The following is a 19288-nucleotide window of genomic DNA, read 5'->3' on the forward strand; positions in this document are numbered from 1 at the left end:
ATAATGTTATGGCCTATTCTGCGTGTTGTTTTGATTGGACCGCCTGCACACCAACGCCTATGGTTTACTACATGTACTGTACTTATTGCTTGCTGTGCTGCCTCTAAATGGAGGACACACTGTTTATCAAGACACAATTATCAATATCATTTTACCTACATGTAAAAGATCCCCATTAAAAGGACAATTCACAAAAGCTGTCTTATGCATGTTCACGTTTGGAGTAATTGAGAATCTACTGCTTGTGGCTGGACCAAGGTAATCAATCCCTCCCCCTCCATGGATAAGCTGTTGTTTTCTTATAAAAAAAAAATTCTCCCCCCCAAAAAAAACCAGAAAACAAATCTGCAGCCAACCAGACTGGGCCTTAATGATTGATTTTGTCTGGGGGGGGGAAACAGAAACCACCCTCCAAGTTCTGATCCTCCAAACACTCCGAATGGCATGCCTGGTTTTTTTTTTTTCCTTTTGAAAAAAGGCTCTCCCTCCCTCCTTTATCCATTTCGGACTACAGGTCTCCTTGGCTGGAATCAAACTGTACACAACACCGGCCTCAGGCATCTCAGCCAATGCTTGGGCCACCAAACTTGACCTTTTCCAGACTTTTTTTTTTCCACTTTCTTTCTTATCGTGTCTAAATCTCCCAATTTGGAAATAAACTCTTTAGGCTGAACAATAGACAAAGTGCAACTGCACCTCCATGTGCTGATCACGCAAAGGGGGAGGGGTTTGATGACATGGAGAGTTTTGGGGATTTCCAGAGGACAAGGACAAATAATAATGAAAAGGCTACAGACTGAAAAAGGGTTGGCTCTACAATGGGAAAGCTGGCTTTGTATGAAGTAAAGTTCTGCTTGGTATATTTTCCAAAATGATGATATTCCATGGTGTGACATACACCGTACGCGCACATTAACCAGGGTATACATGTATGTGCGTGTAGAGATCTATCTAAGAGATGGTGACATCACAATGATACCAGTACATGTAGGTCAAAAACAGGCCAAACTAGTCTATTCCAGAAGGGGATTATAGATTGGCTTCGACTCTTAAGGATTCTAATATTGATGTTTTTGGTAAAGCTGTCCATGAATTCCAAACATATGTACATGTACCTCGTACAAGGTTATACAAGACAATGTGCCTCACTACTGTTCCTGGGCCCTATTTAAAAAGGCTGTCCTGAAACTAATATTCCTGAACACGCTTGTTGAGCAACTTTTCAGCCACAAAGCCAGTTCCAAGCAACATACCAGAACATGTACATACATGTACACTGTTCTGTCAGGTAAAGATTTTATGTACTGAGCGATTATCTTGGTATCTAGCTTCATGGAAAAGGCCCCTAGTGCCTTGAAAACACTGCATATCATACTACGGCCTTCCAAAGATTAATCCAGCATACCTTTTTGTATTCTTTGGAGAGATCTGTAAGCTCACTCAGCTGCACTCGGATCTTGTCCGATCTGCTGGATCGATTGGACCGGTTAGAGCGATTAGACCTGGTGGACCGCGCCGAGCGGGCCGACTTGCTGGACCGGCTGCGGGTGGAGGTATGCTTGAGCCAGTTGTGGCTGATGGCACGGTGCAGGTTCTTGAGGCTCGACTGGGCTGCATTGGTGACGATCCAAGGGTGCTTCAGAGCTTCGGCGGCTGGGAGCCGCTCGCCGGGGGAGATGATCAGTAGCTTGGCGATGAAGTCCTTACCGGATGCCGAGATGTCCTTCCATGGCTGTGAAAAGAAAATTAACAACTGTAAAAACAAAAAAATACAAAATATGGCTATGAGTGACCCACTATTCCAAAACAAGGCTGTCGCTACCTGGGAATCTTATTTATAAAGGTGAACCACAAAATTGACTGGAGTGTGATTTGAACCTGCAACCTCCGGAACACCATACCAGCATTCTACTAGCCATCTGAATAAGCCTTTGTACAAGATCTGACTTACCATCCCTATGTTGGTGGTTCTTCCCATATGCACAATATCTTTACACATTTGGCAACCTCCATAGATGCATACAAAGTATCACTGACAGAATCATAGCACATGAGGATGCCCATTAATCAACATTCATAAATACCTCAGACAGTCTTCCTATGTAACAACTGCAACTTGACCCGTGTATTAACCTTTGATAATGCCCTCTACATAAATCATGTGCTGGCACCTGGATACGAGACAGTTTAATTGATTCTCATTGGTCAAGAGGCTGAGTGCATGCGGCTCACCACACCCGCACCACGCGCGCGTCAAGTCCACGTAAGGAGATTCTATTGGACAACTTGCACAAGGAATATACCATAAAATGGACTGGGGTGTTTTCTTGAAAAATGGAAGTAACATTCTGGAACAAAATTGTTGGCAATCCATCATATTGACTTCCTTTGACTCTCTGACTAAAAAGGTCCATGTATTTATGAATGGGAACAAAGACTAGTACATGCATGTGCTTGGCCGGTCAGCTCAGGAGACTGAACGCTGATAACAAATCACGTCCATTCTCCTGAGCCGGTCTCAAACCCACGTTTAAGACCGGCCAAGCACATAATTATTCCCTTAATAATATCCACAACTACCAAATCTTTTAGCAAACGAAATTACACATTTGATCTGTTACAATGCAGTAACACAGCTTGATGGCGGTTCATCAATTCAACACCAAAGATCTCCTTCAACCACATTCTTTTCCCTCATACAGTCGCTCAAGCCAACGTTAACTTTACGAGATAGAGTAGCGGGTCTACCAAACCACTCTGAAAATTTCTCAACTCAGAGCTAAGCCTCAAACACTCTCCTTACTTGTTTCTACCAAGCCATGGAGTGACTTGTATAAACCAGGTTATAAAGTCACTACTTCTGACCTGGTTTGGCTGAGACAGTCCCGTGAGGAGAACACATCCCCTGAAAAGCCTCCCAAAAGAAAAATCTGGACAGCGCAAGTAGGCAGATAAATAAATATAAGCTCCTATCATTACGTCAGGAAATTCCAACCCCTCCCCCCCATGAACGGGGTTTTAATGCATACATACATCCCCCCTTGTAGGTCACAAGTGGGGAGGGGGCGGGAACAAAAAGTATGCTTTGTTTGCCCAACTTGACATCACACCCCAGTTTTTAGACAAAGAGCTGGCATATTCCACTCGGAAGCCAGAGGCCGTCTAGTTACCATGGCAACAACTACGACAGTTTACAGGTGCAGGGGTAAAAATAGACCATGTGAAGAAAAAAAAAATGGTCCCACCCAGACAAAAAGAAAATTTGTCTTCAACAAGAGACTATGAACTCCGACTGAACCGAACTTATACTGCACTCTCATCAAAGGCTCAACTCTCCCGCTCCTGCCAAAGAAAGATTAATGCAGAGCAGGTAAATCAAGTGAAACAAAAACATACCTCAGGTCATAAATCAACAACAAACCATTTCAACACGGACCCCACATCAACTTGTAAACTGGGTCAGACCCATGTTCCTTCTGTGCACGGGGAACCAGACTGGTCATCGACCGACCACTTCTCCTGGGCACACAGACGGGGCAACAGTTCCTTCAACCAGTAGAAATATGACACCGCTTCCGTGACAGCCAAAAACAATGAGCCAGCATGAACCTGGCACAAAAAAAGGTGCCGGGACTGAGAAAGAAAGGAAAAGCTGGACGGGTGCCAACAGCTTAAAGTCGGCTCTTTCTTTCCCGAAGGTGTTTATGAGACAAGAAAGAGGTCGGTTCAGTTTGTCCTGTCCCAGTGGTTCCGGTGGTGAGGGGCCCTGTTTGAGGTGCCCAGAGAGAAGTCTGGAATCTGCTCTGGGAAACAAACAAAGCTCAAGTCACTCAGGTGTTGTTGGTTTGACTCAAGCTTCTCATAGCAAGAGAAGTGGCCTCAAGCTGCCACAGAACCATGGATAAACACGTTTTCAGCCAATATCCTTCGGTCGGAAATTGACAGGGAAAAATTGAGCCAGGTGGTGTTGTGGGATAAACATCTGGATGCACAACTTAAAATATTTACACTTTAGCGCATTTTTGTTCACATTCTCTGTTAGACCTGACAGGAAACTGTGATGGCTGGCAGGAACAATGCTCACATTTTTAAAGGTTTTTAAGGTCAATAATATTTTTCCATTCATCTTGTAATCCTTCCAACTTAAAATGTAAACAGCCGAGCAATATGTGCACTCAATATCTGTCTCTTTTGAAAAGCCTCATGAAAGATGTAGATTTTTGCAACTGTTAACCTTTGGATCCAATTTTCTTTCGTGTTTACTTTTTGAGAGCAGCCACTCTGAAATGTTTTAAAGGGCCTTTTTGGAATTGTTACGTAAGCTTACAAGCTGGTGTATCATCTTTAACAAGGAGAAAGTTGGGTGTCACAGCTGTGTGAGTTACAAAAAGCTGTGGGCAGTTTGGATTTCTATTTTTGCCAATTCTGCTTCTTCTCGTTCATGTACGATGAGTTATGAAAGGGTTCATTTGTTCAAAAATTCCTCAACTATTGAGCTGGAACTAAGACTGAAAGCATGGCAAGAAAAGCCCCCTAGCATGCCAGAAAGAAGTCAGAGAAAAAAGTGTCACATTTTATTTTTTAACCCTAACCACCAAGCATATTGTTCGGCTTACACTACTCAGTACTACAAATACTAAGTAGTAGTCTGAGCCTGAAGGACCTAGCGCTAACAATAAAGCCATGCATTCATAGTGCCAGAGCACTGTATGGTACATTGTCTTTTCTATTGTATTTTATGGCTTCAAAGAACAATAAAGTCATGTCCTCTTACAAGCGACAGCGCTCAGTACTACATTTTACAACAAGTAGTAATTTGTAGTATTATGTAGGGTTAGGGTTGAAGTAATTAACAGTCAGTGCATATTTGCAGAAATGTGCTATAGTGTGACATACCCTACACTCCCTGAGCCTCTCAGTTCAGGCAAGTCCACAGCACATTTGCCCAGCAGACACCCAGTGATTTGCCAATTTTGTATGCAAGGCAGCTGCAGCGTGACCTCACTGTGACCAATCAAGAGTCTCCTATCTAAGGTGAAAGAGTCAGCTGACAGCCATCAGCCAGTCAACAGCCTTGGTCTCATTTCTGCCCAACAGCTTCGATTGGCTGGCCAGGGAGGTCAGTCTGGTAAACTTGCGATGTTGAAACTCCCTACCGCATGTTCACTGACACTGGTCCCCTGTGATTGAAACCTATTTTGGTTCAAATTACCCATTTACAACCGCTGGCATTCCTCGTTTATCTCGCTCTACTTTCTAATGAGCCACAACGAAACAAACAAGAATTTCCAGTCCCTACAGTCCTGCAGGGCAATGTTTTAAAGGAAAAATAATAATGGACTACAGCATTTCTTTTTCAAACAACATCAACAGCAAGTTGTAAACTGGTGATTTTTCTGTTGTTTTGAGTGAGGGGCAAGTTACTCTTTGATACCAACATCTTCCTCCTGTGAGGGGAAAGGTCAAATAGCAGCAGGTTAGCTGGACCCCTGTTTTACATGTACAGTACATGTACAGGTATTAGTACACCTGTGCCCTGAAGCTGGTACTCTCTGACCCCAAAATGCGCTAGGTTGTCATTTCAGACATGTCCGGATATTGACCACTTGGACATCATGTTGAGACTTGGATAGCACAGGTACATGTATATTAACGCAAAACTAAAACCATGCCTACATGTACATGTACACTTACCAAAAAAAAAACCCCAAAAAACGAGACAAAAATGGTGTCTGTGAGATTTATGATGTTTTATTTGTTCGGATTGGCAGGGTCTGTTCGGAATTGCTTTTGTTTTTTGGGGGGGGATTTTTTCTGCAGTTTTGCAATAGAAAGACACCTTTTTACAGTGCCATGGTGCATGAGATTACGAGTCCAATACACATGTGAGTAAGCATCCAACGTAAATGTTGCTCCTTATTCAAATTTTCCTCGTTTGTCAGTGGCACAGGTGATTTGACAGGAATTTCAGTCTAACGACCCTTCCCTCAATCCACCAGCCAAGGGAAATGAACTTTCTCACTGACCCAGGATTTATCGAACAGCTAGACTAACACAACATCAATCATGACTTGACCAGAGGTCACAGTTACAAGATGTAGGGGGGATATCTCTGGACTTCCCAACCCTTGAGCAGTCCCCTGATCTCTGCTGGTCATAAGGCCACTTTCTTCCAATCTTACGTGGAAAAAATGGCCTCCTAAAATTGAAAATACACACTGCAGCTGACCTGATGACTTTGACCAATGAGACGTGATTTACGTGTATCTTCAAGTGATTTGATCTGTGTGTGATTGGTTTCTCTAAATTTGCTTGCGCATTACCAGGAAAAGTGAAATTTGAAACAGCAAAGACAATTTAATGGCAAACTTGTTAGTGTTGAACTCTCACGAGAGGACACATTGAGCAGAGGACACATTTGCTCAACATCTTAGACTTTATAAATTATGAAAATTAGGTCACCATAAAGAAGTGGAAATGTTTAGCAAACAGTATCACCATGGTCTGATAGGGGTATGGTAACCATTCTTTCTTCTGGATATTATTCACAAACGCTTTTCAGTCCAATCTGCAATGACCGTTTTCATCATATTTTATGGCGTTTCTGTTCACACCCCTACACCACTACACATGCATAACGTATATAAACAAATACTTCAAAAGTCAGTCTCTTTTTTTTTTCCTTTCAGAATACTTTCTTTCAAACACACTTGCTGCAAACTTCCGACAGACGGCTCTTGAGGTTCAGCAATCAGAATGCAGTTTCTGTGACCCACGCTTCAACTCAGCCTACCAACACCTAAAGCTGTGGTGCAAAGATTTACACGTAGTGATTGATCGCGTGGGTTTTTGAGGACCCAAAGTGCTGCTCACATGGGCTACAGAACCGTAAGAGTTGACAAGTTGCATTTACCCCCACACTCTTAACAAAACATCCGGTCTTCCAGGGTGCGAGTGTAAACTATGCTCTCTGCCTGTGAAGTCTAACAGACAAGAAAAAAAAAGGTAATAACAGATATCTTACCCTTTTTTTCCCGAATGGCTGGGATGTTGCTTTGTATGTAGCAATACTCTGATGTTTTAATTGGCAAAGTGTACGGCACAAAGTACCTGGGATTTCACGTCTACGGTATGGACATTGCAGGCCAGGGGGTTAGGTGTGGGGAATTTATTGGGAGGTGGTCCTAGAAGTAGAAGAGCTAAGTTCTGACACTATCTTGATGAATTCCCTACCCCTCCCGTTAAAGCTAGTTATCAACCACCCCCATGTAAAGTTTGAAATGTTGACAGCATAAGTGGACCATAAATTGATCCATAAAATTTCATTTCCACACATCAAATATGAACTGATCCTGGATAGGAGTGAGGGAATGAAGGTAATCCGTAATTTTTTCCCCAAAAGTTTATACACCTCCAAAGAATCCAAAAAATGTCATCCGCAGTCTCATTTCAATTTTGGAAATGTACCACCTGCAAGTTAGGGCCATCACTGGCACAGTTTCACGATCAGATGATAAATCAAAATGCTGCTTCAGCCGATGGTGGGCCGCTTGCAAAAAAAAAAAAAAAGGAACAGTGAGACTGCACCACTTGATGGCAGATAACAAGGGGGTTAGGACAGATTATTAAAAGGCCAAGAATTCCTTAGCACCAGACATTCTTCATGAAACTCAATCCCCTCGTCTGAGGCAGACTGAATAGGATGACTACAAAGGGCACAGAATTTGGGTCAGCTGAAACAAATCCGTGTTCTTCCAACTGACACTGCACTGAAAATTCTACCCTTTTGGGGGTATACAGCACAAATCCGTGTTCTGCCAACTGACACTGCACTGAAAATTCTACCCTTTTGGGGGTATACAACACAAATCCGTGTTCTTCCAACTGACACTGCACTGAAAATTCTACCCTTTTGGGGGTATACAGCACAAATCCGTGTTCTTCCAACTGACACTGCACTGAAAATTCTACCCTTTTGGGGGTATACAGCACAAATCCGTGTTCTTCCAACTGACACTGCACTGAAAATTCTACCCTTTTGGGGGTATACAGCACAAATCCCTGTTCTTCCAACTGACACTGCACTGAAAATTCTACCCTTTTGGGGGTATACAGCACAAATCCGTGTTCTTCCAACTGACACTGCACTGAAAATTCTACCCTTTTGGGGGTATACAGCACAAATCCGTGTTCTTCCAACTGACACTGCACTAAAAATTCTACCCTTTTGGGGGTATACAGCACTTCATCCCGCCCCCCACCCCTTCCCCTCATTCCTAAGAATTGGTAATCTGCTAGCAAACGCAGCACAACATGTGTGACAATCTGTTGAAGCAGCATTGATATGAGCGTACATGTATGTACATGTATAACAAATGCTAATATTACAACATCGGCTTACATGTACCGGTAGGCCGACTTTTTTGCAATCATTTTATGGTCGCTACCATTGACAGGTGTGCCAATATGTCTGAAATTTTCAAATGCTTACAGGAATGCACCAGGGTGATAACGTTCTCTCACCTGTGGACTCCAAACACACAGCTTGAGGCCCACTGACGTTTCCTGGACTGATGTAAATTTATAACTTGTCCAGCTTAGGGACACCAGTAGCTGACATACTGGCACATGTCCATGACTTCCGTGCTCAGACTGAATAATTGTAATGAATGGCAGCCCAAGTTAAATGGAGGCCACACAATATTTGTCTGCCAAATCAGCCGAGATCTAGCAAACTTGTGAGGAAACAATCACGTGAAACAACAGTTCTCCCACACTCCTTAGAGCTAATTTCTGGCAAACATTGTTGTCTTGAAGTGAGAACACAAGTACATAGAGTACATGTATAGTATACCAATAAGAACTCCGGCTGGGCACTCTCATGCAATAAGCTTGAATGAAATACACACACACACATGTAACAAATCTGGGTTTTTTTCCAAGCTTTTTTTTTTCAATTACCGGTACACACATTCCTTTTGAAATGAATTAGTTTATTTTTCTCCCCAAGAAACCTGTACACTGACCTTGCACATGTAGGATCAGACCCTTCAAATTTATTAGCGTACATATACCATAGTATTTTGCAATTCATACATTTGAACTGTTAAAAGCCTAAATATTTAGCAAAGCCCTTAATAATCCCTCACCATTGTACTGAGCAGCTGGCACACTGTGGATGGAAATGGCTCAACCTTGGCCTCTGACCCCTAAATGTTAGAGTTGGGTCAACTTGGGTCCTAGGGCAAAGTTGGAAGTCTCAGGGGACTGGACCAGAGTATCAGGGAAGATGGAAGATCAGGAGGCTTTTGAGCTGAGGCAGAGTTCAGTTGGTCTTTGCACAAAAGGAGGTCAAAGGACATGGCACCCACGGTGGCACCAAAGGTTTGAAACCAGAACCTTGTTTTTTGAACTGGGAGGATTATTCAAAACTGCCAGTACTGAGACTTTGAAAACCAGGGGAGGTGTCACTTAACGCAGGCATGCATGAGCCTTTTGTTGTGAATTTACATGTACATGTACACTCAGTGCATTATTTGGTCACATGTTGAGAAACATAGCAATCTCAGTCAGCCATACCGTATCTTTATAGGAATTTCAAAAAAAGAAAATATAGTGTAAATAGATGCGTACTGTGCACTTTAAGAGCAGGTTCAAAGAATGACATGTATGGGGTTGATACAGGGCTGATGCAGGGTTAGAAACTGGCGACGATTCACACTCAAAACTTCTCAAGTTTTCAACCTCATGCCAACCCTGCGTCAACCCAAAGACTGACTTCAACCCCAGGTTGACCTCAATTCTGCTCCAGACCAGGGTCGAGAGTTTTCAACCCGAGTTAAAAATCGTTCGTGGTCATCGGTTCGCAAGAACCAATGTGAAACGACGCCGGGTTGAACGCGGGCTTGAAAATTCCAATTTTCAACCGGGGGGGGCACGGTCATGGGTCCGCTGAGGGTGGAGTTCAACCTGGGTTGATAGGCCCTATCGTGAAAAGGCCCATTGGGAAAACCAAGCCCTATGGTTCATAGCAGGGCCAGATTCAGTCATCTGCATGAACATGTACATTGTACATGTACGGTGCCCTGACTTGAAAGTGTGTCAGAAAGTTACTACAAATGGCATAAGGGTTATGTACATGTACAGGTTATGTACATGTACCGGTACATTACACCAATGGCAATCTCAATCCATTGATCAAGATGGTAGATGGTACATATATGTATGTACCGGTACGGCAGTAGCGGCTCCAGAAACGGATGTTTTGGGGAGGGGGGCGCAAATAATGGGAATTTCTTTAATTTATGCACATTTACATGTACAACATAGGGTAACCTTTTCTGGCCTTTTTTAGCCATGAGGATAAATTGTGGGGCTTTGGGAAAGAAAGGAATATAAAAATTGGCCCCCAAAATTGTCTTTCTCATTATATGTCAAAAATAACCAAAAACTTTGCCCTTTTGGGGCAAGCTCTGGATCTACATGTACCAATGCTTGGTAGACAGGCTGAAGTCAAACCGTATGACATCATCTGCAAACCGACTGATGTAAATTGCATTAGCAAGAAAACCAACAATCAGCATCCTACACCACAGTGCACTGACCAGGATTTGGTTAGTATGGGCACACTTTCATTGTTAACCCAAGTACGAGTATGGGGGTGTGTGTGCACTTTTCTGCTTGAACAGTAAACTTGGCACCCTAGACAGGAGCAAACAATTGAGGTCAAAAATTCCATGGATTTTGCTCAGTTTGAAAGATCTGCTGACAAGAAGGTTTAAACAATTGTCTCTGTCCCCAGAGACCAGAGAAGTGTAAGCAAAGGACTTGGGGTCCCCAGGGAGGCACAAGCCAGGTCAGGAACCAGATCACATCTCCTCTAACAAACAAAATAAGACATGACCCAATTGTGACTGAGGCCAGTTTCCTTCAAACAGAGCACTTTTCCTTTGGTGGCATGTTCCAAATGGCTAAGTGCTGTTAAAAAAAATTGAGAAGAGTAATTATTGGTGGTGTAACCTTTTCCTTAGATTTTAATTGAAATCCTGAGAGGCCGAAATCAATGCTCGAGACTGACAGTGAAGGATGGAGAAATGCACAACTGCAAGGAACCCTCACAAAACCCAAAAAGAACCATCTTGAAGGAAACCGTTTTTCTCAAAAATGCTACCCTTGTAAAATTTAACTTAACCTACAATTAATCCGCTCATGTCAATCAACCCTGAAGCCACTTCCTATTAAAAAAAATCAGAGAGTGTCATGCACAAACCTTTATCAGATTTGATTTTCACCGCCCCAGTCAGTAAAAAAAAAAAGATTCATGGAATCATTTACAAAACTTTCCCAAATCATCAAATCAACCAATCAGTATTCAAATCCACCCAACCATTACATTTGAGTTACTTCACGTACAGCGGATCTCCATTAGGGCCTGCTTTATGTGACACTTTTGAAAAACAATTTCTAGGTGGAGAATGTACTTTTAGGCTAGGGATCACCAAGATGATGTGATAGGACTGCACGGGACGGCTGGTCAACAAGCCACAGAGGGGTCAAGAAAAATTCCCCAGCAAAGGTTGTCAGATCTGTCCACTGATCTACATGTAAGTTATATGTGGCTGGCTTTTCGATAGATGCGTATTTAGGTGCATTACATGTCTGGAATATAAGAAGTGGGTATTGGCTTTTCCAACATTTAATCTGACTTTAAAGAGTACATGTAGCTGCAATAAATTTGTTTGAATACAAATCTTCAAAATGCACCTGTGAGTCTCATTCCACCTTATTTTCAACTATTGTTTTGCTTTTTCAAAGGGTACATGTACATGTATTTTACCGTCTTTTTGGTTTTTATGCTGATGTGTATTTCCATATTCATGAGCAAAACTGTGATGTCATTACAGGAAGAAGCCAGCAATGTTACATTGGCCTGTACGCAAACGAGTCCTGCATTTTTGTAGATTTGGCTGGAGTCATTTTTCTCTTCTTTGCTGATTCACATTGTAAATGTGTAATAAGCAAGCATCAATCCCTTTCTCGGATGTGTTTTCAGTAAGTGAGTTCTGGGTTCACAATTTGAACAGAAAAACCTACCGGTACGTACATGTACATGTAGTGCACCATGCCTTCTCTTGATGACTTCACAGCAACCACGCCCTCAGTTGTCCAGAAAAGCATGAATAAGTTTTAATTGCTTATAAAATGCAATTTTCAATACATTTAAAAGAGTTTTCATACAGTGGAGAAGAATACGAAGTTGAAGAAAAACTGTCCCTACGAAAAATTCATAGCAGCTACTATTTAAGGTTTAAGGGTTTTCCGAAACCTCTCTTCAGTTTTAAATTGCAGATGAAGAAGTCCCTTGGCACACTGCTCAGCTAATTACAAACAGGCGGGAACCAGACACCAACAATAATGCAGCTACCGGTAGTTTACATGCAGGTGTATATCAGTGGCCTTTTTTTGGCTGGTAACCTGTTTTAGTGGTTGCTTACCAATCTGTGCAAAGCAAATGTGTGCTCTAAGGGTACAGTGCACTAATTCAAGACCCACTGAAAACAGTGTAAAATCAGCACTCTTCAGGGCCCAAGAACATGCACGCCAACATCCCTGAGATTTCTGAAACACAAATGGAATAATTGTCTGGTCCCTAATCTCTTCATTTTTTTCAATTTTTTGTGGTTAATCAATTACATTGTTAATTATTCCCACAAAACAGAATTACCCCCCCCCCAAAAAAGTGATTTTTCCGAAGTCTGATTGCAGCCATTATTCAGGTGGCAACCCTCAACTTTCTCCGGCACTTGAGATCTTTTTTCAACCGTAGTTTTTAGCCATTCTGCTCTCATATGAAAGCTCAAAGACCTGGGGAGTTGATCCTGGCAACGATTTACACAATCTCACCATTTTAGGGGCCAAACAATCTCCTTTTCAAAAAATACTGTGGGGGCACTTTTAATGCTGATGAGCTGGCAAGAAATTCTCACTTGAATTAGTGGACTGCATCCCTAAATGCAGTTCTGCAGAGGGTCTGGTGAAGTTGGAAAACTGGCTTTAGCTTCTTGAAAAAGCATCAAGGTTCAGACATTGGGTGATCTACAAAGGGCACCATGCTTTGTCAGAAATGTACACTTACAGGTCATTATAGATATTTTTCACACTGCTCAAATCCTATAGATTTTATCATGAACAGTCATAGTTTCTGTGTATAAATGCCACCGGTACATACACAAACAGTTGACATACTCAACAGCTGCTAGGAATTCCATAACAAAATGCAGAAACAGCAGCATAAAACAAGTGAGGCAATCACAGTCTCAGAAAGATGGGACAGGAACTTTTGACAATGCCTGTTTTTTCGCACAATTCTTTCCGCTTTGTTAATTTTTTCACAATACATACTTTTACCCTTTTTCAAAAATTCATTTAAAATCAATACAAACATTATTACTACATGTACCGCATATACATGTACATGTATCTAGACAGTCACAAACTCTAAACCCTCAACATTGATATATCCTTTCTCCATTTGAAAAAAGTCCTAAAATGAATAAAATCCTTAAATACAGGGGAAAATGCCAAAGATTGTTGAAATTCACAGACACGGACCTATCAGATCGAATTCCCTTATTTCAAGTTTCAAGACTTTTATATTAAAACTCCATCAAACAAGTGCGGTTCAAAAGATTTCTCTGGCAAACAACCAGGTCCTTACGTAACCCCCCCAATGGCTGTGATTCACTGCGCCATTCCTGCAAGCAATCTGGTTATCAAAGAGCCTTCCAACTACTGTACTGTGAGTCAGCACATCCCCCCACACACTTTCCACTTCTTGTCCTGTCATCAGCTTGGAGGATTAGCCCCTTCAATGCCACCCAGCAAAGCTAGTCGCATTTCTGGTTAACTCCCGGCTGCTACTGCTGCGTGTAAGGAGGAGACACACAGCGCTGCTTCAGAGTCGTGCTCAGTGAAGCAAGCAGAGGGTTGCGTGCGGAGCAAGAACTTTAAGCACCTCAAGAACAACAAACACAGACTGGGGCTTTGTCTTTTGGCTTTGTGGCCGGACAAAGGCAGGAATGCAGTGACAATAGGCAGCCCAGGGGCGCACTACGGTCTTTGCACGCTAACACACTTACAGGTGCTTTGGTAAACTACACATGCAAAGCATGGGGCCAAATCACAGCACAAGCCCTGATTTTTTTCTTTGCTTGAAAGATGGGAGGGAGAGGTTAGATGATGGAATGAGGCAAGGATGACGAGGAGCTTCATAGCTCGTGACCTCTTGGAGCGCCAGTGGCTGGATTACATGTAGGGCCACCATTGTTCCTGCCTACATGTCAACTTGTAGCCATGGGGGGTTGGGGGAAAATGGATTGGTTAGGCTGCACGCAAACGGGGAAAGAGGGGTGTTGTTTTCGAATCAAGAGCCAGCCAGCCATCAGGCACAGTGCGTGACACACACAACAGAAAACAGAACAACACAGCGGGGAGCATATTGACTTGGACTAAGCAGGAAAACAAGAAATTCCTGAGCATGTACAATGCAGACAACCCTGTTCTTATTCAGCAACAGTAACTTTTTCTTTCATTTGTTCAGGAACAATAGGGTGACAACTTGCTCTACCAAAATAGATCGCCTTCTGTCAGAGAAACAGCGGGAGAAAAAAAAAAAACAGATGACTTGAGGCAAGTTAAATGTTTCATCTGATGCGACAGGTAATGCCTACGGAAAACATTTATCAAAAAACAGCATTTGTAGTGGTAGCAGTGGGCCTTCATTCCATTGCTCGCTGCAGATGTCAAACATCAAGAGCCCGCTTGTACAACAGAAACAAATTCTCCACAGTTTCCATCTTCCCATTATTACAAGAATGCCAAAAAAAAAATTTGCAACAGATCAGGATGCCTATTGCAATGCACATGTATTCACAATATCTGAAACACACAGAAATACCTGCAGAAATAAAACACTCGGCCCAAGTGATCATACTTTCCATTCTGAAAAGAATCTGATCTCACTTTCTCTTGAGTTCCAATCCCTCCAATCAAAACAGAAAGAGAGTTACAATGCACCAGAGTGCTTGTCAACAGGGAATGTCCCAAACAATTCCCCCAAAAGCCATGGGAGGTAACTGTAATTGGACCCCCAAGAGGGTGACAGCAATTACAACCTCTCAGATAGCAATTTGTCATCTGCTTGACCAGGAGCAGGACAACCAACATCTGGGCTCCCTCATCATAATTGCTGAGGTCAGTCCCAACCTTGCTCCAAATTTCTCATGGCCTGTATTGAATGTCCCAGAATCCATGAAAATTGTGCTCTTTTGCTACTGTACATGTACTGGTATATACATGTAAGCTACACATGGGACTACACATCAGGTCAGGATTTACATAGAAATTCAGCCAAACCAAGACCAATTTAATATTTGTAGTATCCTAATTTAGATGTTACAGTTTAGACCTGTGCCATTACTGGTGGAATCATTCAGCTCCTGGACCTTCAACTGTTATTTTCAAGACCAGATTTTCAAGAATTCTTAAACACATGCTGCGATCAAATTAAACAGAGGTTCCCAATTTGAGCACATTTCTCCTATTCAAGGTCGATCTCTTTTGCCTCAAACTCTTTTTCTCCAGTGCAGAGCTAAAGGCACAGTGAGGAAAACACCACGGTATCTGTCATCAAATCAAAATTTCCAGTACTTCACTGCCAAGAAAGTACGGGAAAGGTACATGTGCAAAGCTTTCAATATTTTGTCAGTTTTATCAAGAAACCTGAATGTACAATGTAGTTTTGGAATCTTGTCCTCGTCCTCGACAAGCTTACACAAACCAACATCTGTGCAGAGTACCGGTTATGCAACTGACTTGTCCTGTTGTTGTTAGATACACTGACAACAAATTATGTTTAGAGTAGGTACAGCTCAGCTTGACAAAAGTCGAGTAAATGACTCTCTCATTGAGTCAGGAGAGGTGAAACTATTGTTTGGGATACATTTGCGTCGGGCTGTAAGCAAATCAAAAATGGTGGTCTGACTTGCCCACGGAGGTGTGTGATTTGGCTCTTGGGTGATGCAGTGATAATGATGCGGAAAACATGTCCAGCCACTTCCTGTGCAATGTTTACCTGTGCAATCAATCAGTGGTCAGGCGTAAGCATCAACAGAATCCGTCCCAACCGATGAATGAATGCTTTCTAGTTTCTACTGAACTTGCAACAAAAGACATTTGTATGGGAAGCCCTTTTTTTTTTTCAAAACTTGTGCTTTGGCTACGGCTCCAGGCTCTAGTTTCATTACTTACAGACTCCTGACTTTGGAAAGTGCCATTCTCAATTACCAGCAATTTTTCAACAACATGAAGATAAGGATTGGATGTTTCAAATTGGCCAAAACATTAAAAACCAATGAAGCACAGATGCTGCTAGTCTCCATGATGAGGGACCAGCCGTAAGCCCTATATGGTACTTCAACTACACATAACTGGCCAACATAATGTTTATGAAGCAATGTGATTTTCAAGCGGGCAAAAACATCAAGGAATGAAGCAATAACCTTTAAATTCCCCCAAATACTAAACTGAGGTTCAAAATGACACAATGAATGGGCTGCACTCTTGTACCATTTAGTATACAGCCATAAAGCCACAAAAACGGGAGGAAAAAAACGGAAGAAAAGTTGAAGGCAAACTGCCAACTGTGTTCGGCTTCAGCATCAATTAACTCCGTCCAAGTATCAGTGTCCCCCCCCCCTCTTTTGCCATCAACAATGCATCTGAGCTGGTACCGACAATGGAGGCAAACAATGTTGAGAAGCTGACACTGCGGATTTCGACTGAGGCGGCACTGACTGGACACTTGAGAGACTTATATATGGTCTTTCTTCTGTTCTCTTGTCACGCGATCGGGAAAAGAATAAACACTGTCTTTCTCCCCAGTCAACTCTCTTTAATAAAACACCTGTTTTTTATTGGGGGAGGGTGTTCAAAATGTAAATGTGTTTAATTATATTTCACAGGGGATCTGTCACATTTAAGAGGGTCCTTAGGGTTTGAAGTTTTCAGTTTTCCTGCTTCAGAGCTAACGACAAAGAATGTGCATCTGGCACAAGCGTTTGTCAGAACATTAAGGTACTGAAAATCCATCAGATTGGGGAAACAGTTTCTGAGCTACATGTAGGCAAAGAAATATCCCTCTCTGAACGTCTGGTGGGCTGTGAATGAATGTGACCAGATTTGAACATGCTTGCAAATTGACAAAATGCACTGTCTGAGACAGCGCTAAAGCACAAACCTGCACAATAAAATTCCTTGCTGGTACGAGTCCATGTACAGACTATCACTGATGTGCGTTATGAATTAACCAACAAGATCCGTCGCTCTGCCAGTTAAATGAAACTGAACTGAACAGTAAGGGCAAACTACTGGTAGATTTGTACATGTGTTCCATTATTCACTCGTAGCTGTGGAGATAAGCCCTACAAATGCCACCTGTTTCAGCAAAACTTTAAGTTTATAACTTCAAACCTTATTAATATTACCTTTCCAAAATAATTTACCAGAATAGTGCTCAACCCCCCAGACAAAGGGCCCCTCCCCCCCACACACACACAAACCTCACAGGAAAACGAAAGGAATCGGGGAGGGTGACCACTGCCGTGGGGCGGCCACCTTTCACCCCCAGTGTTTTGTCAAACCAGGAGGGAGCATCAACATTCCCTTTCCGAAGCAGATTGGGTTTCGGGCTGATGACTGATATACTAGTATTCTACTCCGTTCTGTTGTTCTTTGATCCAAAACACACATACAAGTCCATGTACAGAAGTTCTGTTGGGGGGCACGCACACCTGCAAGTTTGCATTCAGTGTGTTTCCAAAATGAGACCCATTTTCGCGTTTGTTTGGTTTTAACGGAATGTACAATGTACATGTACATATATAACGTGTATTGGGGTACGTGTACTGTACATGCATACATGTACATGTATATGTACACACAGATTGGCTTGTACTATGGATGCAAAGATGCTCTTACTGTGAAGACATGATAAGGGTGTACGACTAATAAAGTTCTGTGTTGAAATCCAGTGATGGTACGATAAAACCTAACTGCTGACACCCTTGTGGCCATTCTTACCATCATGCCAATCACTTCCTTTCCTACTTGTAGCTAACACAAGACTGGGGTAGTCTATTATTTCAACTTAAAAGTAAAACAAGTTCATTCCAAAATTCAATAGAGAAAAGGGAAAAAAAGCATGATGTAAAAGATTGCATTCAAACCGGCATTCTGTCTTACCAAAATATGCTACACAACCTTTGGATGCGTACATGCCATGTAAAATCTGCTTTCACTACACCTGTTGTCCACCTGTTTCCCCCCAAAATCTTTTCAACCTTTCTTCTAGTCTGAAAAGTTAATACGTAATTAGTGAAGTTGGTTGCAGGGACCTGGTTGCATAATTTGGAACCTGTTCCCATCATCAGTGGTAAGGTACATGTACACGTAGCTCGGCGGCTGCTTTCCTCCCACCAAGCTATTCACCAAACAAAACATTTCCATGTACATGTACCTAGCCAAGATCTCAGGTACTCATTGGGCCTGCGTGTGGCCGCGACTTGTTATTCCCAAGTGGGGCAGTCCGCACTAGAGGGGAAACCCTCTAAATGAGGCCAGTGTTGGGAATGGCCCTACTGGAGTTTCTGCAATTTGGGAGATGGATGTGTGTGTCATCTGAAGCATGGAGCTCCATGCAGTAAGGCCTTTGCAAGGATTAACTCACCACTAACACTGTGCCAAATATCTGAATATGAATGCATTCGATTGATTATCGAACGGTACAGTGTATTTTCTAAATTGGAAAATTCGGATGCAAAATTCAAAAGGGAGAAATTTGGGGGGGTTTTACATGAGAAAAATTGCACTATGGAGGCTTGCTTCAAGTAGATTCAAATGACAGGCGACAGAAATCTTACGAAGACTCAAAATTGAATAATTCATGAAAAAATTTAAAAGGAATAGAAACTTTCAACCGGGCAAGAAGTATTGTTCGTCTCTTAAATCTTTCTAAATTGTGGCTAGAGATACTCCTAGACGTGAGAAGGTATTACAGTAATTATAATGCACAATTGTGTGCATTATTGCAACTGATTTTGTATATACAAGTTTAATCATCAACGATCTGCCGGTTCATGAGACCAAATATTCTGATATTCGATCAAATTGAAAGCCGACCATTTGAATAGTGATTTTTTCGAACTGACTCAACCCTACTGACTACTCTTTC

General features: G+C 42.2%; 1 protein-coding gene across 2 annotated transcripts in view; it reads right to left on the minus strand.

Annotated features, from left to right (window-relative positions):
- The window catches only part of LOC110986639 (serine/threonine-protein kinase H1-like), a 33320-nt gene that overhangs the window by 3722 nt on the left and 10310 nt on the right, over nucleotides 1-19288 (minus strand). For both annotated transcript variants that reach the window (XR_015425639.1, XM_022248659.2), the window contains exon 2: nucleotides 1406-1732. Coding sequence is in view for 1 of the 2 variants with exons in the window: in XM_022248659.2 (XP_022104351.1) it covers nucleotides 1406-1732 (327 nt within the window). In the remaining variant the exon portion in view is untranslated. The remainder of the gene's footprint in view (nucleotides 1-1405; nucleotides 1733-19288) is intronic.

The sequence above is a fragment of the Acanthaster planci genome, linkage group LG06, assembly GCF_054643075.1.
Source record: "Acanthaster planci isolate LZ-2023a linkage group LG06, COTS_SCS, whole genome shotgun sequence".
In the NCBI taxonomy this organism is placed as follows: Eukaryota; Metazoa; Echinodermata; class Asteroidea; order Valvatida; family Acanthasteridae; genus Acanthaster; species Acanthaster planci.